The sequence below is a fragment of the Capricornis sumatraensis genome, chromosome 3 (assembly GCF_032405125.1).
Source record: "Capricornis sumatraensis isolate serow.1 chromosome 3, serow.2, whole genome shotgun sequence".
Taxonomy (NCBI): Eukaryota; Metazoa; Chordata; class Mammalia; order Artiodactyla; family Bovidae; genus Capricornis; species Capricornis sumatraensis.
Genome location: NC_091071.1, coordinates 31,054,922 through 31,080,037, shown reverse-complemented (window position 1 = coordinate 31,080,037; position 25,116 = coordinate 31,054,922). Strand labels below are relative to the sequence as shown.

The following is a 25,116-nucleotide window of genomic DNA, read 5'->3' as shown; positions in this document are numbered from 1 at the left end:
TATTCAGGACTGATTTCCTTTAGGACTGACTGGTTTGGTTTGGTCTCCTTACTGTCCAAGGGACTCTCAAGAGTCGTCTCCAACACCATAATTCAAAGGCATCAGTTCTTCCTTGCTCAGCCTTCATTATGGTTCAACTCTCACATCCATACATGACTGCTGAAAAAACCATAGCTTTGACTAGCCCAGCCTTTGTTGGCAAAGTGAGTGCTTTGCTTTTTAATACTCTGTCTAGCTTTGTCATAGCTTTCCTTCCAAGGAGCAAGTTTCTTTCAATTTCATGGCTGCAGTCATTGTCCATAATGATTTTGGAGCCCACGGAAATAAAATCAGTCACTGCTTCCACTTTTCCTCCATCATCTGTTTGCCTTCAAGTGATGGGCCCTTTTGTTTGCTTATTAATTCATTTGTTCTATGGAATTTTATCCAGTTGGTTTTTTTTCCTGCCACTGGACAGAAGTTTGTCTTCCAGTGGAGGACACACAGAGACACAGAAACCATGTAATTGCAGGATTAAGTGAGGAGGGTCTGGCACAGGGAAGGCTCTTGATACAAATGTGTTGAATGACCAAATTAACAAATAAGAGAATTACATAGAATCAGGTGTAATGATGGCACATTGGTGGGTTAAGTAACTGCTGAGATTGTTCTGGAAGTTTTAAGAGAGGAAATGTTTGACTTGGGTTTTGAAGGATGAGTAGGAGTTGGTTGGGAAGATGGGTCTGTCATGAGAAGGGACTGGTAGTGTGAATCAACATGGCACATCCATGGATATGTTCATCCCCTGGTTGCACCGGTGTGTCATTTGGCTTCTCCATCAGATGATGAAGTCCCTAAAAGTGAAAGTGGCATTTCCACTCTTGCCTTCAATGGGCAACATTTATTGAGCACTTTTTATATACCAGATACATCCCCCAGTGGTTTACAGGTATAACAAGCCCAAGGTGGATATTCTTGATTCCATTTTAGAGATAAGAAAACAAAGGCACAAGTGAGATAGATAATGTGCCCACGTCATTAGGACTGGTAAGCATGGGGCTGATGAGTCTCACTTTTTCATTCTTCATGTCCTGTCCTTACATGGGGTGATGCCCACAAGAGAGTTCTTTGAGGTTTCAATTAAATGAGATAATCCCTCTAAGTGATCCAAAGTTGGGGTCAAATATCAGCTTGTCAAAAGGCTGAATAAAATAGTACCCGCACTCCCTGCATTATTAACGTTTTTCTTCACAGCACTTATCACTGCTTGGCATAGAGTTATTTGCTCTCTCAACCTCTGTCCATTGTAAACTTGACTGTGTCCCAGTGCCTGGCAGAGAGTATTAAGTGTTTATGGCATGAATGAACGAATGGATATTAGTTCTCACTTTCCACTATAGCATCCTGACTATGGCTGCTCAGAAAGTACTTGGTAAATTCGAAGCGAAACACTCTAAGCCTACCCCCTACTCTGGCAAGGGATCATGGATTTATGTTTCACGATGATCAACATTTGTTGTCTTAATTTTTTATTTGTTGTTGTCATGTTCGTGGTAAATATCACGTCTCCCACCCCTTGATTCTCGTCATGTCTCTTTTGAGCATTTCCAATTTGAATATGAAATTATCTATCAATTACAGAGAGAATTTTTGCTTTTCTTGGTGGCCTGGAACCAAACCAGGGCTCAACGGGAGAAACTGTTGATGGGACAGTGAGGGCTGGCTGGAGGAAGCTCACCCCCTCTGCCCTGGGGCCCCAGCTGGAATATCACTTCTGCCCTGGACGGTGGTCAGATCTTGCCCATCCCCTGGGATCCAGGATAACACCTCCTCTGTTTATTCACTGTAGACATGTTAGCATCCTCTGTGTGTCAGGGGTTGACCTATACACCAGCAATACAGAGAACTGGCCTTGGAGTGTCGACTGGGTCCTCCCCATCAGCAGCATGCTGGAGGAGGTGCCCATGTGAGCCAAGCTGGGTTGATGGCATCCAGGCCCTCTCCAGAGCCCATGAGCCACAAGCGTGTATTCCAGGATGTCTCAAGGTCCAGATGCAAGGGCTCAACCCCAGTTCAGTTAAAGGAGAATTTCTGCAGTGGGGCCAGGACACCCCTCTTGTTGACACGAGTGATTCTAACACAGGTGGTGTTGAGAACCGTGACACTTCGAATTTAATGAAGTTCTCTTTTCATTGGATTCAGTTTGCTTTCTCTATATAGCAGGTGCATTTGGTTTTCTATTTGCCAGAGTGATTTCCTGTTGAGTAAATTTTATAAGTAAAAAAGATGAGTTGATTAAAAAATGACATCAGTGAACAGTAGTGCAAGTAAACAATATGTGAGTGTGGCAAACATCACAGTGGTGCCTCATGATGGGCTGAAGTGTGGGAAGTCCCCCGCTCCATTTTATCACAGGATCAGAGTTTTAGGCCTCCTGATTTTGGCTCCCGTAGCATCACTGGGACTAATTGGGCAGTGTGCCAACGATTCCTGACGGGCTAGCACCAAAAGAGTGAACAAAACTCACCGTTATACTTTTTAGGGGTTGTACCAGTTGTCTCTTTCTGCATAACAAATTGTCCCAAAATGTAGGGACAGGAGTAACAGTTTGAGATAACAGCATTTATGGTCTTATGGGATCTGGAGGTCTGGAATCCATGCAGTTTAGCTGCTTCTCTCCCTGGGTCCAGGCTACAAACATCTCAGGCCTGACTGGGGAAGGGTCTATTTCCACGCTCACCTGTGTGACAGAACTTAGTTTCTCAGGGGCTTTTGGACTGAAGGCCCAGTTCCTCCCAGGCTGTTGGCTGGAGGCCGTTTCTTGCCGCCCAGGCTCATCATAGCCATTCACTTCATCCAAGTGAGTGAGCCAAGAGAGAGAGAGACCAGCTCAGTGGAAGTCAGCCTTTTACAACCTGACCTGGAAAGTGGCTTCCCGTCACTTCTACCTCCATCTGCTGGTTAGGAGGAGTCAGTGGGGCCTGCCCACCCTCAGGGAGAGGATGACACAGGACAGAATGACAGGAGGGGGACTGCCTGGATGCATGTTAAGAGACAGCCTGGCACAGACTATGCTGAAGACACCTGCTAATTCACACCTGTCACCTGGAGGGTGGGAGAGTGTCCCCACAGGTTCTAACCCCTGTGCTTCCTCTCAGCAGTCACTGGTTCTTTTGTGGATACGGTGGATCTTGTAACTGATTTTGTTTCGCAATTTGGTCATGAGGCATTTAAGTCAAAATTACTGCTTTTTATTGAAAATAGAGAAATGATTACATAGAACTTTATTTCTTATTTTAAATCTGAAGACTTAAAAACATTAATTAATTTTTTTGGCTGTGTTGGGTCCTGGTTGCAGCACACAGGATCTTTGATCTTCGTCGTAGCATGCGGGATCTTGTTCCTTAACCAGGGCTCACACCTGAGCCCCCTGCATTGGGAGCATGGAGTCTTAGTCACTGGACCACAAGGGAAGTCACAGGAACTCATAGAAATTTATGATCTAGAAATTCTATGGCAGGACTTCTTGTGTACCTACTCTCTTTGTACACATGTATGTGTTAGTTGTTCAGTGGGGTCCACCTCTTTGCGACCCCATGGACTGTGACGTCTGTTTGTGGAATTCCCCAGGCAAGAATACTGGAGTTAGTAGCCATCTTCTTGGTGGGCCACAGTCCATGGGGTCACAAAGAGTCAGACACGACTGCGCGACTGACTCTGTCTGGTCTAGTCTTCAATAGTAACTTTTATTTCTTTTATCTCTTTCCTCCATTCTTTTTGCATTGTCATACTACTAATATTATTGTATGTTATATTATGCTGTATATATTTTTATATTCCTGGACTTTTGATGTCTTGAGGTTTGGAAATTTGTTGAGTTTTGCTGTTTCGGGGTAGACTCTTGGTTTTGAGGTACAGAGGGACCAACGCCTCTGCCTAGTGCCCAGATTTCCAACCAGGAGCATGTGGGCCAGGCTGACAGTGAAAGGCCTGAGTCGGCTGGTTGGGGGCAGAGATAACAACTCCTCAGAACCAGAGGAACAGTGGCCATGGCCGTTTTCTCCTGGCCTGCACGTGCCTCTCTGCTTCGGTAATGACATGGCTTGGGACAAGGCCCTTCACCTCCTTGAGCCTCAGTTTTCCCTTCTGTAAAATGGAGTTGATATATTAGTCAGGATGGGCTGCGTTATGCTGCAGTAACAAAGAACTCCAAAATGCCGGTAAGGGAGACACAATGGTTTCGTCCACGTGGCATGCCCTTCATGAACTGGCTGGGCCTCTCCTGTATCTTGTCATCCTCACACCCACACCCAGGCTGTGATGGGGGACTAGACAGTCTGGCTGAGTCCACAGTCTTCTCTTCCACCCGGATGTGAGACACCTCACTGCTCTCTTGTTTCATTGCTTAAGCAGGTCCCTTGGTCACACATCACTTTGGATGGGTGGGGAAGTACCGTCCTGCCAGGCAGCTGGGAACAGCGGCGTTATTGTGGCTGGCCCTGGTGACTTCCGGCGGTGACCGCACACTTGCCTCCCAGGGTGGTGATGAGCCTCAGTCGGATGGTCTCTGCAGAGTTTCTGATACCTGGCACCTCGGTGGCACTCCCTGAACCGTGATGCTGGTAGTTATGGCAGCTGTCCTGGCGATGCTGCTTAGAGAGGTAAAGGTTGTCTAGGGGCCCGCAGCGTAGACCTCTGCTTATTGATCTGTTCCTTCAGTCCCTGTGTGTCGGGTTCTCAGTTTCCTGGATTCCACGTACTGTTCTTTGAACTGGAGATCAAAGACAAGATCGACGTGGTCTGTGGCTTTAAGCAGCTCACAGTCTCTCCTTGGCAGCAGGGATTGAAGGATTTCCTTTGGGTTTTCACTTGGAGGACTTGGCCTTCCTGGGAAAACATATGGAATGAAATAAATGCCGGAATCGGAGAGGGTCATGGTTTCTGTATCAGTTAGGATGTGTTCAGCAGCAGAAACAGAGGACTCGAGTCAAAGTGGCAGCAGCAGAGCAAGGCATTTGTTTCAGCGGGTCACTAAAAAGTTGAGAGCGGGGTGAGCAGTGGTCTCGTCTTCTCAGTCATTGTCAGGAGAAAGAATGCAACTGTCCAGTGTTGCCAGCAAAATCTCCAGGCTTCACTTTCATTGAACCAGTTTGGTTTGTTGACCAATCTTGAACTAATCACTGTGGCCATAAGGACGGGATATGCTGACTGACCTGCATTATTTGGTGCTCACCCTTGGATCTGGGTGTGGGGTGTGCTGCACACGAGTCTCAGCCCCTGGGTGGGCTGATCTCCCAGGAGCGGAGTGGACACCAGGCCTTAAACAGCCACAGTCCACCTCTTCATCCTGCCCTTTCCTTTCCTCGGACAGGAGATGAAGGTCCAGAACAAGGAAATGACTTTGCTTGCTTCTGCTCAGCATGCTGGAAGCAGAGCAGGGGCCAGGCTGTGGACCAAGGACTGTGCTCTCAGTTCCAAAACACAGTATCTTGGGAAATCATCAGTTTGAAAGGGGATTGGGGAAGCATCACACTTTGGGAGCTGTGATTATAAAACAGATGCTAAATTGCACTGTCCCCAGCATCTTTAGCAAAACTTTTTTATTTATTGCTTATTGATAATAGGTTGAAGGTCAGGCAGATTGCTCTGTGGCAGCACTGCTTCTCGAGTCTGATCTCTGCAGGGAATGGTTTGGGGCTCTGAGTGAGTGAGGGTTTTGGTGACTGGCTTCCTAAGTCATCAGTGGCAGCAAGTGGAGGCTGCCCGGCTGTGATGTGACCATTGTTTAGCTGGTTGTGGGAGCTGCTGGGGTGTGTGTGGGTGTGTGTGTGTGGGTGTGTGTGTGTGTGTGTGTGTGTGTGTGTGTGTGTGTGTGTCGGGGCTGTTAACTTTGACACATGAGCATTTCGGAAAGTACTGTTTTGAAGTTCATTGCCGGACATCACACGGCAAGTTGCCTGGGGACAAATTACGGAATGGGCCTTTTTAGTGTTTGAGAACCGGAGCTCAGCTTTGAAAGAATTCTTTCCTCCACCAGTGCCATCATCTTTTACACTCACATGATGGAGCCCCTAAGGCGGACCAGCTGCCCGCGCTGTTCTGTGAAATTGATCGACCCATCTGCCCTCCCTCCCATCTGGCGCTTCCAGGAGCCGATCACACTGCAGGTTGGGTTGGGTGAGCGAATGTAGGAAACGGTTTGCACCTGTAGTCAGCGTGTTCCTCATGGAAGAACATGTCTTCCAGCCACTTCCTACCCCTGACTTCTGACATGACTGTCCCTACCAGTAAATAAATAAAACCCTGGCCCATCTCCCATACCTTCAGGAGATGCCTGCCAAGGGCCCCCTCTGTGCCCAGCACCAGGATACTATATCCCAGACTCTGTGTTTTCTTTCTTTTATTTAATCCATAATAAGCACAGTAGGGAAGTATTACTTGCCTGCTTTTTTTTTTTTTTTAAATTAAAAAAATATTTATTGGGCTTCACTGGGTCTTAGTTGTAGCACTCGAGATCTTTGCTTTAGCCTGTGGGATCTAGTTCCCTGACCCGGGACTGAACCTGGGCCCCCTGCGTTGGGAGCGTGGAGTCTTAGCCACTGGACCGCCAGGGAAGTCCTGAGCCTGCTTTATGGTTGAGGAGAGTGGGGCTTGGAGAAGTTGGGGCCCTTGGTTGGGATGGCAGAGTAAGAGTATAAGCCTAGATCTGTGAAACCCCAAAGCTGTGTTCTTTCATTACATGTTACCGTGCATTGTAGGCTCTGGAGCCCACACCTGCGTCCACTCCTGGCTTGGCCACTTATAGCTCTGTGCCCTTGAGCATGTGAAGTCAACTCTGAGTGTCTGTTTCCTCATCTATAAAATGAGGGTGGTAATAGTATCAACCCCTTAGAGTAATGAGGCATTTAAAATGTATAACACAGAGCTGGCAAGAGATCAACGAATGTAACAAATCTCCACCAGCTTGGTGGCTTAAAACAACACACATTCATTCTCTCACAGTTCTGAAAGCCAGAAGCCTGATATCAAGGCTCTCCCTGGCAGTCCAGTGGTTAAGACTTCACCTTCCAATGCAGGGGGTGCAGGTTTGATCCCTGGTCGGGGAGCAAAGATCGCATGCCTGGCAGCCAAAAGCCAAAACAGAAGCAACAGATTGAATTGTAACAAATTCAATAAAGACTTTTAAAAAATGGTCCACAAGACAGAAATATAGATCAATGGAACCAAATAGAAAGCCCAGAGATAAATCCACACACCTATGGACACCTTATCTTCGACAAAGGAGGCAAGAATATACAATGGATTAAAGACAGTCTCTTTAACAAGTGGTGCTGGGAAAACTGGTCAACCACTTGTAAAAGAATGAAACTAGAACACTTTCTAACACCATACACAAAAATAAACTCAAAATGGATTAAAGATCTAAAGGTAAGACCAGAAACTATAAAATTCCTAGAGGAGAACACAGGCAAAACACTCTCTGACATAAATCACAGCAGGATCCTCTATGACCCACCTCCCAGAATTCTGGAAATAAAAGCAAAAATAAACAAATGGGACCTAATTAAACTTAAAAGCTTCTGCACAACAAAGGAAACTATAAGTAAGGTGAAAAGACAGCCTTCGGAATGGGAGAAAATAATAGCAAATGAAGCAACTTACAAACAACTAATCTCAAAAATATACAAGCAACTCATGCAGTTCAATTCCGGAAAAATAAACAACCCAATCAAAAAATGGGCCAAAGAACTAAATAGACATTTCTCCAAAGAAGACATACAGATAGCTAACAAACACATGAAAAGATGCTCGACATTACTCATTATCAGAGAAATGCAAATCAAGACCACAGTGAGGTACCATTTCATGCCAGTCAGAATGGCTGTGATCCAAAAGTCTACAAGCAATAAATGCTGGAGAGGGTGTGGAGAAAAGGGAACCTGTTGGTGGGAATGCAAACTAGTACAGCCACTATGGAGAACAGTGTGGAGATTCCTTAAAAAACTGGAAATAGAACTGCCTTATGACCCAGCAATCCCACTGATGGACATACACATCGAGGAAACCAGAAGTGAAAGAGACACGTGTACCCCAATGTTCATCGCAGCACTGTTTATAATAGCCAGGACATGGAAGCAACCTAGATGTCCATCAGCAGATGAATGGATAAGAAAGCTGTGGTACATATACACAATAGAGTATTACTCAGCCATCAAAAAGAATACATTTGAATCAGTTCTAATGAGGTGGATGAAACTGGAGCCGATTATACAGAGTGAAGTAAGCCAGAAAGAAAAACACCAATACAGTATCAGTTCAGTTCAGTTCAGTCGCTCAGTCGTGTCCGACTCTTTGTGACCCCATGAATCACAGCATGCCACATATATATGGAATTTAGAAAGATGGCAACGATAACCCTGTATGGGAGACAGCAAAAGAGACGCAGGTGTACAGAATGTCTTTTTGACTCTGTGGGAGAGGGAGAGGGCGGGATGATTTGGGAGAATGGCATTGAAATGTATAATATCATATAAGAAACGAATCGCCAGTCCAGGTTCAATGCAGGATACAGGATGCTTGGGGCTGGTGCACTGGGATAACCCAGAGGGGTGGTATGGGGAGGGAGGAGGGAGGGGGGTTCAGGAGTGGGAACTTATGTACACCCGTGGCGGATTCATGTTGATGTATGGCAAAACCAATACAGTATTATAAAGTAAAAAAAAAAAAATTGAAAAAAAAAAGAATCTTTAAAATCTTAAATAAATAATAAAATCAGAGCACTGACCCTGGCCAGGGCCAGGCTTTGTCTGGAGACTCCAGGGAAAGAGCCTTCCTGCCTCTTACAGCGGCCCGAGCATTCCTTGGCTTGTGGCCACACCATTTCATTCTCTGCCTCTGCCTTCACCTGGCCTTCTGCTTCTTTCAGTGGCTCTCTCTTAAGGACATTGGTCACTGAGTTTAGGGCCCACTTGGATAATCCAGGGTAGTCTCATTTTGAGATCTTTGACTTAGTTACATCTGTAAAATTGTTTTTCACAATTAGAGATTCTGGGGCTTAAGATACGGACATGTACCATTTGAAGCGGTGGTGGGGGCGGGCAGCTGCCGTCAACTCACTACAGCTGCTATCATTGAAACATTTTTTCGGAAAGCACTGGTATTACATGAGTGGGCTTCCCAGGTGGCACTAGTAGTAAAGAACCTACCTGCCGATGCAGGAGACATAAGAGATGCAGGTTCGCTCCCTGGTCAGAAAGATCCCCTGGAAAAGGGCACGGCAACCCCCACCAGTATTCTTGCCTGGAGAATCCCATGGACAGAGGAGCCCAGCAGACTACAGTCCATGGGGTCGCAAAGAGTTGGACGCAACTGAGCGACTGAGCATGCACGCAATATTACCTGAGTACATTCCACATGCAAATGTTCAGGCATTAAATTAAAATCTTTTTAACGATTGCCTTCAATTCCACCCCCCTCCCCCGCCAGGACCACCATCCTTATGAGTTTGGTGCTATCCTTCTAGACCTTGCTGTTAGGACAGAAAGATAGATGTTGTCACAGATCATGACCCTGTTGCTGGGCCCTATGAGAGGTCCTGGGCATCTGAGGTGGGTGAAAGCTCCACCTGGTGCCTGGTCAGCTCTCAGGCATCCAGAGAAGCAGGGAGTAAACCAGTGGCCTCCAGGTATATGGGAGGGGCTGTAACAAGACAGACGGGCCAAGTGCATGGGAACAGAACGGGGCAGCCTTCAGCTGTCTTTGCAAAAGAGGAACATCTCATTCCAAAGGCTTTACTGAGTGGGGCCACCTGAGCCTTGTCGGGTTCAGCAGATGCCAACTATGAAGGGCACACGTCCGGGGAATGGGTGAGGAAGGAGCCTGGGTTGGACGTGGTTGGTGGCAGGAAGTGAATCCAGAGTTCCTGGAGGCTGTGCCTGGGCATTCTCCTCTCAGGGAATGGGAGTTTTTCTCCAGGGTGGTGGGTTTCAAACTGTGTCCCCCGGCGGCCCCAGGCCTCTGAAGAGAGGACACTGGAGTCAGGGTAGGTGACAGGACAGCCGAACTTCAGGCCGTCACCCAGCCGGGGCCCCAGAAGCCCCTCTCCTTGGTGAGTGACATGCGCAGGGGTTGCACCCAGTGGCCCGTGGTCCCCTCTCACCTCGGTCTCCCATCAGCTGCCCCCAAACCTCCTGAACAAACACGCAAATGAAGGAAAAGCCTCACACTTTGGACGACCGCTGTGTTGACAAGTGGCAATAACAGGTCTGGAGGGACAGTGAAGACCATAGGAGCCACCTCTGGGTGACTTTTCAAAGTCACCTTTTTAGGGTTTTCTCATGTGAAGGACACAGAGAGTATCCTGTGCATGACAGCAGGATGGACTGTGTTCTTTCTCCAGGAGACACAGCTGCCTGGACCCACGCCTTGCCAGCCCCTGGGCTGCTGTGGGTGTGACAAGTGAGAGGTGCTCAGACCTTCCAGAAGTGTTAGATCTGTCTCCACACCCAGCCCAGTGGATTGGCCTTGCGAGGATTCCCATTGGGCCTCCACGTGCCAGGCCACTCTGGGTGACCACAGCCACGGCTGCACCTGAAGCCCTGGCATCTTGGACTTTCTTCCCTGCGCTTGACATCAGTTGTCTCACTTCTTCAGGACAACCCTGTAAGGCAGGTGGAATTGATCTGTTTATTCTACAGAGAAGGAAGCAGAGGCACAGAGAGGGTGAGTCACTTGCCAGGCTGACACCGCAAGGGAGAGGGCCCCGGGGGCTGGGCGCTGGCGTCCATGCCCTTTGTTCCTGCTGCCCTGCATGCATCCCCCAGCCCTCAGCTGCCCGAGCGCTGCCCCACACAGCAGCCAGGGCACTGCTGTTAACACTGGGCCTCTTGGCAAGATGTCAATCAAGGGAAGTGGTTTGCTTAAAAAAAAAAAATTGAAATCCTGAACTTAAAGGGAAGGAAAAACCCACAGATGTGTTTTCAGCCTGAGCTGTATTATTTGCAGATGTGAGGCAAATACAGTGCCAGCTCATTGTTAATAGGAGAGGAGGTGAAGGGTAAGAAATGGAACAGGAAGCCTTCTGTTCCCGCAGAGGGGACAGGTCAAGTAAAAGAGACGAGCTTCTAGGTTTCCATTACCGGTGTGCAGAAACCAAGGTGACCGTTCTGTCTCTGGCGACTTAGTCCTGACTGGGAGGGACACGGGCGACATCAGTGCTCTTTGCTCCTTGTGACACAGCTGGAAGGGACTAGAAATGCGGGCCGAGGAAGAACACGGACGGCTTGCCCAGGTGCCTGTTCCTCCCTGTGGGGCCAGTGCTGCTCTGTTCAGAGTAGCTGGTGGGCGGCCCCCAAGGCAGATCAGGAGAGTTGGTGGATTCCCAGTAATAGAAAATGGGTTCTGATTTGGGAAAACAAATGAACTTCCTTAGTGGTCCGGTGGTTAAGAATCCGCCTTCCCATGCAGGGGATGTGGGTTTGATCCCTGCTCTGGGAACTAAGATCCCACGTGGCGCAGAGCAGCTAAGCCCGTGGACCACAGCTACTGAGCCTGCTCTAGAGCCCATGGTCCAAAACAAGGGGAGCCCCCCACGGACTGCAGCCAAGACTCACCACAGCCAAATCAGCCAACCCAAGCTGAAGGCAGGCTCGCTGAAGTTCAGCGCTGGCCCAAGTTCCCCTTCCCGTTGACTTTTTCCTGCAGGGAGGTGACAGGGAAGGTGAGAAATGGCAGCTGAGGGCGACCACAATAACCACACAGGCGGCATGTTGGGTGGTTTATAACAACAGTACAGAGGTTGGGATGGGTAAGTGCTGGCCCCGTTTTACAGAAAAGGAAACTGGGCACAGATTTCATGGATAGTAAGCGGTGAGGCTCAGAGACACCAGACCCTGAGGCTTTCTCTGAGGACCTGGGTATTCTCTGGGAACTGGGTGGAGAAATTCCTGAGAAACTTACCCCGCCAGCCCACTCCACAGTCCTGAAGCAGCCTCCAGGGTGTGGCTCCATTATTTAGAAAAAGTAGACATTAAATCCCCATAAAAATCCTGGGAGGAAGTATTCCAGAGTCTTTCTGCTTTTATCTGCCAGTCAGCAGTGCCCACTCATCTGCCAATGTGATCACCATACCCGTGACGGCAGAAATACAGTCCAGACGTGTCTTAGCCGCAAAGAGCAAAGGTGAATACCTCTCTGGTTGCCCGAGTGTCTTCATTTCTGTCACAGGAGCAGATTCCTGCCTTCAGAGATTAGCCTGGATTCTTGTTTTACACTCATGATTCTCGGCGGGGAGGCAGCAGGTGTAGGCAGAAGAGTGCAGCTTGAGGTTGAGCTAAACTGGGCTTTGAATTCTCACTGTGTCTGCGGGCACCTCACAGAGCCTCCCTGAGCTTCTCGTGGAATAGGGCCAGACACAGAATCCTCATGGTAGGACATTGCTGTGAGGTTGAGGTAAATGAATGTATATAAGGGTCTTAAATGTCCTTTGTTTTTTAAGAAAGTGTGTTTTTGATTGGAGTATAGTTGCTTTACAATGTTGTACTGGTTTCTGTTGTACAGCAGCAGGAGTCAGCTGTACGTATACATGTATCCCCTCCCTCTGAAGCCTCCATCCCACTCCCAAACCCCTCAGATGGTAGAGAATCTGCCTGCAATGAGAGAGACCCGAGTTTGATCCCTGGGTCGGGAAGATTCCCTGGAAAAGGGCATGGCAAACCCACTGCAGTATTCTGGCCTGGAGAATCCCATGGACAGAGGAGCCTGGCGGGCTGCAGTCCATGGCGGGGGGGTCACGAAAAGTCAGACACGACTGAGCGACTAACACTTTCACTTTGACACACATATCCCTTCCTTCTGGAGCCTCCCTCCCACTCCCCGTCCCACCCGTCTAGGTCACCACGGAGTGCCGAGCTGGGCTCCTGGTATTGTACAGCAGCTTCGCACTAGCTGTCTGTTTCACACACAGTAGTGCATACATGTCAGTGCTACTCTCTCAGTCTGTCCCCTCCTCTCTTTCCACCTCTGTCCCACCTCCTGATGCCTCTATTCCTGCCCTGCAAATCCCCCTGGTCCCGTTTCTCTGGATTCCATATATGTGTGTTAATACGCAGTACCTTAAATGTCACTTCCTATCTCTCCCCCTCCATTAAGATCTGTGCCGTCTCTTTACTCTCAAGTCACTGAAAGTCATTTCGTGAAGCTGTGGAACTCAAACATTTGTGTGAAGAAGTGTTTCCCTGAAATTGCTGATGATTGCTCTCATCTGTTCAGCCATCAGCGACAGCAGAAGTGGGCAAACTTTTCCCATAGATGCCCAGAGAGTCAGCGTTTTAGGTGTCATGGGTCCTACTGTCTCTGTCACAGGGACTGGACTTTGTGGATGGAGTGACAGCAGCTGCAGGTGATACACACATTATAGCCGTGTCACTGTGGGTCACAGAAAATTTATTTACAAACGCAGGCTGGATTTGGCCTGTGGGTCATCGTGTACTAACCCCTGATCTCGAATCTGGAGAGGCAATGGGTTTAGGGACCAGAAAAAATGAACAAGCTGGGGGTGGAGGTGAGGGGCATCTGTTGTGCTTACAGCCTGGTGTCTCCAGCACATCAACCCAGAGAGACCCAGATCGGCTCCTGTCTGCAGCCGTGGGCTCCTCAGACCTGCTGCTTAAACCTCCTTGATACATCTTAATGCTGCTAATGCGGCTGGTGGTCTGGCTAATTTCTAAGTGACAGCTTCAGTTGTTTGCTGCGTATTCAGGGAAACCCTACACCCACTCGCCAGTTACAGCGGAAGCCTGGGGAGGGCATGTCTGGATTCTAGAGTTTGCACAGTGCCGCTTCTCCTTGGCATCTTCTGGTAGCTCTGTGCCTCTCTGTCTCTGGCTGTTCAGTGAGAGTTGAGGGTGAGATGAGGCGGTTGGCTCAGTGTGTCCTAAACTTCTGTCTTCTTGAGTAAATCATGCTTGTGTAACCATTTCTTTGAAAGGAGGTCTGCCTTGGAAACTGTTTGGGAAATGCGCTGAAGTATTGTTAGAAGCTAGGGTATATATATATATATATATATATATATATATATATATATATACCTATATATACCCTATATATATATAGGTTTTTTTTTTTTTTTTTTTTTGCTTCTGTTGTTTATTTGTTTGCTTGTTTGCTTTTGCTGTTCATCATCAGGATCTTAGTTCCCTGACCAGGGATCAAACCCCTGCCCCTTGCAGTGGAAGCACTAAGTCTTAACCACTGGATCTCCAGGGAAGGCTTTAGAAGCTAAGCTGGTCTTGCCGAGGAACGGTGTGAGGGGAGGCCTCCTGGCCACTAAGCCTTGCAGTAGCTTCTAGAAACTTTGGGGACCTGTCAGGAGCAGACAAGACCCCCTGATGTGGTGTGAGGCTGAAGAAGTGTACATGGGGGACCCAGCCACTTCTCATCTGTAGCAGGAGTGAGTTTGGATAAGTTAAATGCTCTCAGCTCCTTCCTAAGAAGCCTGAGTGTCTCTCTCAAGATTGTCTGAAAATTCATAACTGAAGAATAGCTTTCTATTAGCAATTAAGCCTAGAGAAGCTGTAGACAGTTGTGGATTTCTTCTTAGAGGTCCTCCTTAAAAAAAAAATCTGTCAATGAAAAGGTGGTAGGCAGACAGGTTGGCAAATGATCCAGTGTGCAGAATCGAGATAGTGCACGCACGCACATGTGTGTGTATGTACACACACGCTTGCTCAGCAGCCTCCTGGCTGTTCTTCTTGCCTGTTGCCCAGTCTTTCCTCTGCAGCCAGAGTGACTTATTTGAATGGGGTCTCTTCCAGTCTCTCTCTGCTTAAATCTGCTTGGAGGTTTCCCTCCACTGAGCAAAGGCCAGAGCCTTGCTGTCCTCCTTCAAGCCCCAGCTCTCACCGCAGTCCCTCCAAACCCCTCTCCCTGTTGCCTTCCCAGACACCTTAGTGAGCCTGGTTGTTCTCTGTGGACTTTTCACACCATAATTGTGTTATCAGTTGTTTAAAGACTGTCTCCCTGGGTGGACTGTGTGTCCCTTCATCTCCTCTGCCAACTCCCTAGTACCCAGAGTGCCAGGGCCATAAGAAGAACCTAATGTGGATTTGCGGGCTAAACGTCTAAGTAACGAGGGTGTGTACGTCTTTGCTGGAGCAGCTGGCGCTTCAGTCGTGGGTGGGGACTGGTGGGCCCCAAATGTCTGTCTGTTCTGTCCAATGCCCTTGAATTCTGTCCCTAAACAGTGAGAGTAAATGCCACTTAGTAAGCCCTTTGTACAGATGTTGTCCATGCAACTTAATCACTTGGGGGAAAAAACTAGATGTCCATCCTCAGTAAATTAGATAATTCTCTCCCAACCCGACCCTCTTGTTTCTGCTCTCATCCACCATCCTGTCCCTCATCTGTTTGTTCATCTGTGTGTCTATTCATCCATGGGAAACATGCTCCAAGTGATTAGTATGTACCTTATATTATCTGGGGCCCTGAGAATATGGTCCTTGAGACCCTCAGAGTCTTTGGGGAAAAACAAACACATCCAAAAAAAGTTTACAGAAGTGTGCCAGGCTGCGTTTGTGCAGGCTTCCAGGACTACTCAGAGGATAGAAGTAAAGACTCTTTAAAGTTCTTGTTTGCCAGTTCTTTATTCCCAGCAGAGAGTCTTTGGCCTCTGCTGACGCCTCTAATTGTATATTTGTACAAACAGAGAGCAAATTAACAGATAAGCACAGAACCCTGAAAGTGGTCCAGACCAGGCAGCTGCCTCCCTCCTGGGGACGTGAGGAGAGCGTAGGGCTGTCCCCTGGCCCAGCCGACCAAGCTGGAGACAGCCGTGCATCTGATGTGTTGTTCCTTCTTGAAAAGTGAGATGAGAAAGCAGGGTATTGGTGGAATGGGAAATAGTTGTCATTTCTGGCAGTGCAAAGTGAGAGCTAATCGCTTTGGGGAAGGCTATTTGAAAAGAGGGGGTGTGTGAGAAAGTGCCTGGAAGACATAAATTATGGGTGTCATTTCATGGTTGGGACCAAGATTCACTGTCCTGTATTGTCTCCCTTTTCCCTCGTCTTCTGAGCAGTGAATCCGAGAGCCCTGTAATTAGAAGACAAAGACTGTGATTCTCTTCCTTTGGTTCCTCTTATCTCCAAACTAGCTCATCCTTCTCATGTGTGACGACTGCGGATTTGCTACAGAGCAGTTGGAGGCTTGATTGACACTTCCATGGAAATGGAGCCTCCTTCATCATTCCCTTGCTTCCTCAGCCCAGATGCTCAGTCAGTGTCCACAGTGTGCCAGGGCCAGTGTGAACAAGAAGACATGGAGGCTGCTGTCCCCGAGCTTGCAGGGAGCAACCAGTTGCAGCCTGAGCCCCGGGGACGGTACAGGGCGGCAGCAGAGGGTGTGCTTCTGGTGGTCAGGAAGGTGTCTCACAGGAAGTCCTCTTTTAGCTGAATCTTGAAAGATGGGAGAAGAGCCAGCTGCACACAGGCTGGGGAAAGAAAGGAGGGCAACGTGACTTGCAGTAATACTTGCTTCACATGTTTTTTGGAGGATTAAGTGGGTGAATACATTGGTGCATAGGCATTCAACTTTGGCCGCTGGATGCCTAGAGCTGATTCATGGGAAAAGACCCTGATACTGGGAAAGACTGAAGGCAGGAGGAGAAGGGGGTGACAGAGGATGAAATCGTTACATAGCATCACTGACTCAGTGGACATGAGTTTGAGCAAACTCTGAGAGATAGTGAAGGACAGGGAAGCCTGTCGTGCTGCAGTCCATGGGGTCACAGAGTCAGACACGACTGAGCGACTGAACATCAACAAAAGGCGTTCACCACACTTTGGCTTCCCCTCCAGCCAACATCTCTGTTGCTTTCTAGCAGGGCCTTCAGAGAGCCACGTGACCTCTCAGGTAATCAATGAAGGCTGCCTTGTGTACCTAGAGATGAAAAAGGGTTCTGATTGTCTGTGGGTTTCGCTTGTCCCTACACGCTAATGTGTGCAGCACCTGGGGTATTCACTCCAGAAAGGCCCCGAAATCCTGGCTGCCCTGTGTCTCCAGCCACAGGCTCTGCCTTTCCCTGCTAACTAGCATACTGCCCCCTGACCCTCCCGCCTAGACCGCAGCCCAGATGGTGAGCCGCCTCCTCTGTGGGGCCAGGGAGAGGAAAGTGAGGATGACCGTGCTTTCTCACGCTCTGTGTTGGTGGTGTAAGAAACGCCGTGGGAAGAAGGAACCACCCCTATGGACCGTTGAACAGGGCCTTTTATTGGGCGGTCGCTCTCGGGCAGAACTCCCGGGGACGGGTAAGCAAGGGAGTGAAGGGGGTCTGCAAAGCAAAGGGAGTCTGCGGGGTAAAGGGAGTCTGTGGAGTCTGCGGGGGAAAAGGAGTCTGCGAAGTGTGAGGGGTGGGGAAGGGGTTTTATAGCCCGGGCTGGGCCTCCCATATAAGGAAGAAAATGCGGGCTCAGCGGTGATTGGTGTCCAAGGGCTCCGTGTCAGCTCCTGATTGGACGGCGAGGGCTTCGTGTCAGCTCCTGATTGGTCGGCTTGGTTGCCGGCCCGTCTCCAGGGTGTGTCTGCAGCGCCCTCTGCTGGGACATGTCCCGACATGCCCGGGCATGCCCAGGCATGCCTGACCTTGCCCTGACCTTTCATTCTGACCTCGCCCTGACCTTTCAGGAGGGAACTGAAGAGAAGGCTCCATCACGGAGACATGTCCTCCAAGAGTCCCAGGGCTTCAGGAAGGCATGAGGATGTTTGTGGCCAGTATCAATAGAAAACTGATTTTTCATACAAAATCTCTGCCCCACACTTCTTTCATGGCCAGAACTGGAAGTCAAATCAGCTTTCGGGATGATTGGTGTAACCCTCAGATGCTCCCTCTCCAGTCTCTGTAGACAGTGTGAAAAGACAGCTGGTTAAGCTGGTGAACAAGGTTTGCCATCAGCTGTCATCCTGCACTTGCTCTCGACCCAGGCCTTGTTTTCAAGATAGATCCACCAAGGTCAGAAAGTTCATGGATTCTTTTTCCAGCCAGCCTCCCTGAAACTGAGGCTGACTCGTATCTCCTGACTTGCTGATGCCAATAATGCCACCAATTAGAAGAAATGCTCCTGAGTGGGAAGGATTTAACAGTTCTCAGGTTCTTACACCCACTGTCCAAGAGTGTCCCTACAAACAAGCACTTGTTTTGTTCAGTTGCTAAGTCATGTCCGACACTTTGAGACCCCGTGGACTACAGCATGCCAAGCATACCCAAAGGGAAAGTTATCTGTCAGGAAAATACCTCCTTTTTTAAAAAAAAAAAATCTATTTTAATTGGAGGATAATTGCCTTACAATATTGTGGTGGTTTTTGCCATACATCTACCTTCTTTTAAAAATTGATCATTTTAAAGAAGCTCTTTGTTCACGTTACTGTAGAATGAATGGCATCTGTCCTTAAAGACCTCAACTTGTCTTTTGTTTTGGTCCTTCTGGTCACCCTTCCCCTCAGCCTGGTGGGACAGGTAGTCAAAACTTTTCTTTTTGTAAATGAGGTTCCCACTGTCCAAGCTTTGTTCATGTCCAAACTGAGACAAGGCTGCACTCAAAAGGCAGTGTGATGACGCCACTGGTGCCTTCACTGTCTGGGAGTCCTGCCTCTGATCTGTTTGCCTGATTCACATCGTGCCAAGGAAGCTTCTCCTAGCCTTGTTGTTGTTCAGTCGCTCAGTCCTGTCCGACTCTTTGTGACCCCATGGACTGCAGCACGACAGGCTTCCCTGTCCTTTACCGTCTCCCAGAGTTTGCTCAAACTCATATCCACTGAGTCGGTGATGCCATCCAACCATCTCATCCTCTGTCATCCCCTTCTCCTCCTGCCTTCAATCTTTCCCAGCATTAGGGTCTTTTCCAGTGAGTCAGCTCTTTGCATCAGGTGGCCGAAGTATTGGAACTTTAGCTTCAGCATCAGTCCCGCCAATGAAAATTCAGGACTGATTTCCTTTAGGATGGACTGGTCTGATCTCCTTGCAGTCCAAGGGAGTCTCAAGAGTCTTCTCCAGCACCAGTTTGAAAGCATCAGTTCTTTGGTGCTCAGCCTTCTTTACAGTTCAACTCTCACATTCATACATGACTATTGGAAAAACCAAAAGTCAAAAGGCTTTGATTCACCGGACCTTTGTCAGCAAAGTGATGGCTTAGGTGCGGAGGTAAACTCAGAGAAGCGCGTTCCAGAGAAGGCACTGGGTTCCATGTGGAAGCAGCAGGGGGAGAGTGGTGTTTGGAAGACGGGCTTCAGAGCTGCCCTCAGCCCTCTTGCCTTGATGCAAGGAAGACTCGAAGACATAGGCCCTCCCATCCAGTGGAGGAGGATTGGAAAGAATGTTTTTTACTTTACACAGTAATGCGATACAGACGTATCTGTTAGTGGTTACAGGATTAATGCATCTTCCTCGTAGAAAGTAAAGAGAAGTCCAGACATGTGCTACAGATTCATCTGACTGCCCTCTCTCTGACACCCCACTGTCTTTCGGATCTCTTCCACCCGCACCCTACTGATCCACAGTCATTGCTAGTTTTATCTAGGACACATACTGGGTATTTGCAGTTCATGTTAATAGCAGCTTTGAAAAAAAATTTTTTTTTTTTTGGTTGTGCCGCACAGCTTTTGGGATCCTAGTTCCCTGACCAGGAATTAAATCTGAGTCTTGGTATCTCAGCTGGTAAAGAATCTGCCTGCAGTGCCAGAGACCCCTGTTCGATTCCTGGATTGGGAAGATCCCCTGGAGAAGGGATAGGCTGCCCACTCCAGTATTCTTGCTTAAGCGCACTTAGCAGGGAAAGTGTGAAGTCCCAACCGCCTGGACCAGCAGGGAATTCCGTAGTAGCATTTTATTAAACAGAGAACAGGAGCTTTTATTCTGTGCCGTTACAAATTGGTCAAGAACACTCTTTGGTGGGATAATACATTTTAGTTTACATTTTTAATGGATATTAGATTATTTCAAAACTCAAATAGTAGATATAAAGGGGTGGTGAATGAATAGCCCCGCTCCCACCCTGCTGTCCAGGCCCTGCCCCCAGGGCTGGTGCCCCTTTGGTTGGTGCCTTGAACTTCACTTCTGTACCTTCCTAATGCAAAAATAAATAGCAACAACGTGACATTCTTCCTTCCCCATTTTTGCACCCAAGGTATGTATTACACCCACCATCTGGAGCCTGCTCTCGCTTTCCTGTTATGGTTTCTCTTTTAGATGTTTTCCTAACTGCACATGGAATGCTATCTCATTCTTCAAAAGCACCTTTAAATTCTTTTAAAGCAGTTCACTCGATCATTTTTTTTAAATCTTACATAAAGATAGTGAATAAAAAATAAGCATCATTTTTCTCCCCAGTCCCACTCCTAATCTTTTATCAGTGTTGCTGTTTTCTTACATACTTTCCCAGAGTTACTTTTGTGCTTGTACCCTCATGAGTGTGTGTGTGTGTGTGTGTTATTTATGTGTATAACTCATTTTTTAAAACCAGGCATCTCCTATGGACATGTCATAATTTCTTGAATCATTCCTCTTTAGTTGTACCGTTAGATTCTTTTTTCTTTTACTTGTCTAAGCTTGGAAAGAGGAATCATCTTCAATGTAAATTTTTGTTGACATCTTTGTTTCCTTTGGATAAATCCCGGGAGTGTGATTTCTGGGTCAAAGGATGGAGATGTTTTAGGGATCTTGGTACACACAACCTCACGGCTTCCCCCAAGGGATTGTACCTGCTCTCACCCTAAACACCCTGAGGAAAATGACAGTCCCTCTAACAAAAGGGCCACCCCAACCCCCAGCCCAGGGAGTTCTTGGTCTTTTGTTCATTGCAGCACTATTTACAGTAGCCAAGAGATGGAAGCAACCTAGATGTCCATTGACAGATGACTGGATAAGGAAACTGTCATATATATATGCAGTGGAATATTACTCAGCCATAAAAAGGAGCGAATGTGACTCAGTTGAACTGAGGTGGATGAACCTAGAGCTTGTTATACAGAGTGAAATAAGTCAGAAAGAGAAAAGCAAGTACCATATATTGACACATATATATGGAATCTAGAACAGTGGTACTGGTTAACCTGTTTGCAGGTCAGTAACAGAGATGCAGGCATAGAAGATGGACTTGTAGACACAGCAAGGGAAGGAGAGGATGGGATGAATTGAGAGAGTAACACTGACGTATATACCCTACAGCGTGTGAAACAGACAGCTGGGGAAGCTGCTGGATAACACAGGGAGCCCAGCATGGCACTGTGACAACCTAGAGGGGTGGGATTGGTGGAGTAGGGGAAGGGAGGCTCAATGGGGAGAGGTTATACATATATATCTCCATGGACAGAGGAGCCTGGCGGGCTACCGTCCATAGGGTCAAAAAGAGACACTACTGAGCGACTATCACATGGCTGATTGGTGGTGGTGTACGGTGGAAACCAGCACAGCATTGTAAAGCAGTGATCCTCCAATTAAAAAAGAAAAAAAAAAAAGGAAGAAAGAAACTGATGTTTTTCTCAAATGGTTAGGCAGGTTTCTCTTTGCTGGGTTTCAAAGACTCAGCATCAGCTCCTTAGCAAAGCCTGCTGCCCAGAGCCCAGTTGAATTGCTTATTAGCTCCAGGAACCTGGAAAGGGCTCAGCTTGGCCATCTTCCTTCTGGGCTGCCGAGTAGAGGGTGAGACACCCCTAGGGTTGTCGGCAGATGAGTGTCTGGTGTCAAGGATAGCACAGTGCTGTTCCCGCTCAGTAGCTGTCATGTTATTCAGTGAGTGAGCGAGTGAAAGTCACTCAGTCGTGTCCGACTCCTTGCGTCCCAATGGACTATATCTAGTTCCCTTCTCCAGGGGATCTTCTCAACCCAGGGAACACACCCAGGTCTCCCGCATTGCAGGCGGATTCTTTACCAGCTGAGCCACAGAGAAAGCCCCATGTTGTCATATTTTAGCATACAGGTCAATCAGGGAGACCCCCCCACCCACCCCCCGCCGCCTGCCTGGCACTGTTCCACACACACAAGGCTTGTCAGCTCCTCTTGTGCTCAGAATAGCCCTGTGCCTTTGACCGTTACACCCATTTCACCGACAAGGACGGTACAACACAGAGAAGTCAAGCGACCTGCTCGCGGCCACGCTGTTAGGGGCTCAGGACTCGATCAGGAGCCGTGTGGTGCCAGAGCCCAGGCTGCTTAACCTTCCCTCTTCCTGCCTCCCAGAGGAGCCTGCTGTTTCTTTAGGGACTGCCTCCTAGTGTCTTCTTATCCTCTGTTCAGGCAGAGCTTTGTCAAGCCTCTCCTCCTCCCGTCACCTTTGAGCTGGCTTTTCCTCTTGTTTGCTAAGGGTTGGTAGTAGAAAAGCCTTGAAAGTGGATCAGAGCTGAATTTGTCTCCCCTTCCTACGTGTATGGCCTTGGACAAGTTCAGCTGCTGCGAGCCTCTGTTCCCTCATCTGGGGGACATTACCCACCCCCAGAATTTTTATCACAGTTTAAAAAAATCGTTTAAAAAGTTACTCATTTGGCTGCACTGATTCTTAGTTGCAGCATATGGGATTTAGTTCCCCAACTAGGGATTGAACTCGGGCACCCTGCCTTGCAAGCACAGAGTCTTAGTCACTGGACCACCAGGGAGGTCCCCGTTCACCACAATTAATGATGATCGAAAGTAACCTAAACGCCCTGACGGTGCACAGTGTGAAACGAAGGGCCCGATTCCCTCATCACCTCTCCCCCTTCTCTGTTCCATTGGATTCCTCTCAGTTTTGATCCACAGTCTTAAATTCTGTCCAGTTCACATTCCTTTTCTTTTTAAAAAACAATGCATTCTCACCTTTTGGCTGTGCTGGGTGCTCACTGCTGCACGTGGGCTCTCCCTGGCTGTGGCGAGTGGGGGCGACTCTCTAGTTGGAGTGCTGTTTCTCACAGTGACTTCGGTTGCTGAGCACAGGCTGTTGGGCGCAAGGGCTTCAGTACTGGGGCATGTGGGCTTAGTTGCCCCAGGACATGTGTCCCCTGAATTGGCAGGCAGATCCTTAACCACAGGCCCACCGGGGAAGTCACCTCCAGTTCACATACGATCCTGTCGCAAAAGGAAACTCACTCCCAGGGTCTGGTAACATCACGACTGACTGAGCATCTACCAGTGCCGGCTGTCTGCTGTCGGTGAGAATTACCATCCCACCAGGCGATTTAGCGTCCTGCACCCAGTCCTGTTCTCATGGGGCCCTTCTGAGTCAGAGGAGAAGGCCATACTCAGCTGCCTTAAACTGCCCGCACACGAGAGGGGAAAGGATGGAGCCATCTTGGGGGACAGAAATTGGCCTCTGTGTTTGCATACCAGGTGTGTCTGTGTATGTGACCATCGTCCTGGTCACGGTGACTGTTTTTTGCCATTGCGTGTTTGATGTCTCACCTCTCAGCTCCTAATTAGGCCTGTCTAGCTTCAAAATTACATGCTTTTTCACGCCCACAATGATCTCAGTGGAATTAACAGCCTTTTTTTTCCCGTGAAGGTAATTGAGATCTTTCATGGTGGCATATTTTTATTACTGTAACTCCGTCTCTAACCATCCTTCCACCAAATCTCTTACTGTTTTCCAGTAACTGCTTCTTCCCCTCATTCTGAACAGGAGATGTTCAGGGACCATTGAGAGGCAGAGTTTCCCGTGATTATGCAAACCATGGTAACCATGATGTGTTTTCTCTCTCTCCCTCCCCTCTCTCCTGATGGCAGGTGCCCGGAGATTTGAGTCAAACATCTGAAGACCAGAGTTTGTCGGATTTTGAAATGTAAGTCCACAGCGCCTGCTCATGAAGGCCCTTTTAGAAATAGGACTCTTGTTGCTTGGCTCACCTCCCAGGAGACCACAGCCAAAAAAAAAAAAAAAAGACTGAATCTGCACGGCTGATTTGGTTATTGTAGAGTTGGGGAGTTGTCCACCTGCAGCTTGCGTCCGGCCTTTTGATGTGTTTTTAGTCTCCCTCCATGGGTGTTGAAAAACAATTTAATCTTTTTGGCTGACATTTAAGAGTTGGAAGATGCCACATGAAAATTTAAATTTCTCCATTTTCTTTAAAAGAAGAAATCCCGGCAAGGCCACCATCAGCTGGAGCTGAGCGGCAACTGCTTCTGCTGTACGGGGCGTGTGCCCCTCCACTCGCCTCAGTCCCCACTCCGGCCCACTTCACTGGTTCCATCGTCTGCTGTTCCAGTTTTGAGTTTGCAGCCCCAGGGTTTTTGGAGACACAAGAGTTCAGTACCTTGGTCTGATTTTTGATTGGATTTAATTCTTTCTGGTGCCCCTGTCGATAACCTCTAGGCTATTTGGTTGATCTTCACACTGACTTTTTCTGATTGAATTACCTTGGTTTTTGGACTGAATAGTCCCGTGGGGTTGTGGAAGAGAGTGGAGTGAGTCCCGAGTCAGGGTCAAGGAGAACCTCCCTCTTCTCATTCAGATGTGCTGAGTGGAGGAAGCTTTAGCCTCCCCAGGAGATGGTGTCATCTGTCCCTCTGCTTCTGGAGAGAGAAGGGGGGGCATTGGAAGAGCACTTTGTTAGAGCCAGGCTGAGCCAAGTTGAAACCTTAGCTGTGTGACCTCGGGTGAGCTGCTTAACCTCTCTGGGCCTGAGTTTTCTCATTGATAAGGTGCAGATCACAGCTGGCCTTGTGAGGTGGAGGTAGAGATTAGAGGCAGGGGGGATCAAGAGGCCCTGAGTGCTGGTGAGTGGGGTCATGGAAGTTATAGTAAAAGATGAAAATCAAAGACAGGTTTGTCTCCGCTGGTCCTTTGGGGGATGAGTGGAGGGGGGTATAGCATGAAAGAGGGTCATGAAATGGCAGCCTGGTGGAGGGCAAGGGGGGTCCAGCTGGGGAGAAAGGTGAAAGCCAAATAGGGGATCCCAGAGACGGGCCACTCATGAGGTGGAAGGGACTCATTATTGAAGCAGGAATTCATCACTGCCTGCTGTGGGAGGTGCCCTGCTAGGTCCTGGTGGAGGGGCTAAATCAGCACAGACCAGCCACATCCTCCTCCTCCCCCCCCCCCCCCCACCCCAGGGTGCTCGTCTCCACTAAAGCCAGAGGGAAGTGCCATTCCCTCCCTTGAGATGGAGCTGCAGATCCCACCTGTC

The 25,116-nt window shown here is 48.4% G+C and overlaps 1 protein-coding gene across 1 annotated transcript in view; it reads left to right on the top strand.

Annotated features, from left to right (window-relative positions):
* SNX29 (sorting nexin 29) overlaps nucleotides 1-25,116 on the top strand; it is a 568,901-nt gene that overhangs the window by 350,270 nt on the left and 193,515 nt on the right. The window contains exon 16 of the mRNA XM_068968397.1: nucleotides 23,717-23,772. Within this exon, the coding sequence (XP_068824498.1) occupies nucleotides 23,717-23,772 (56 nt within the window). The remainder of the gene's footprint in view (nucleotides 1-23,716; nucleotides 23,773-25,116) is intronic.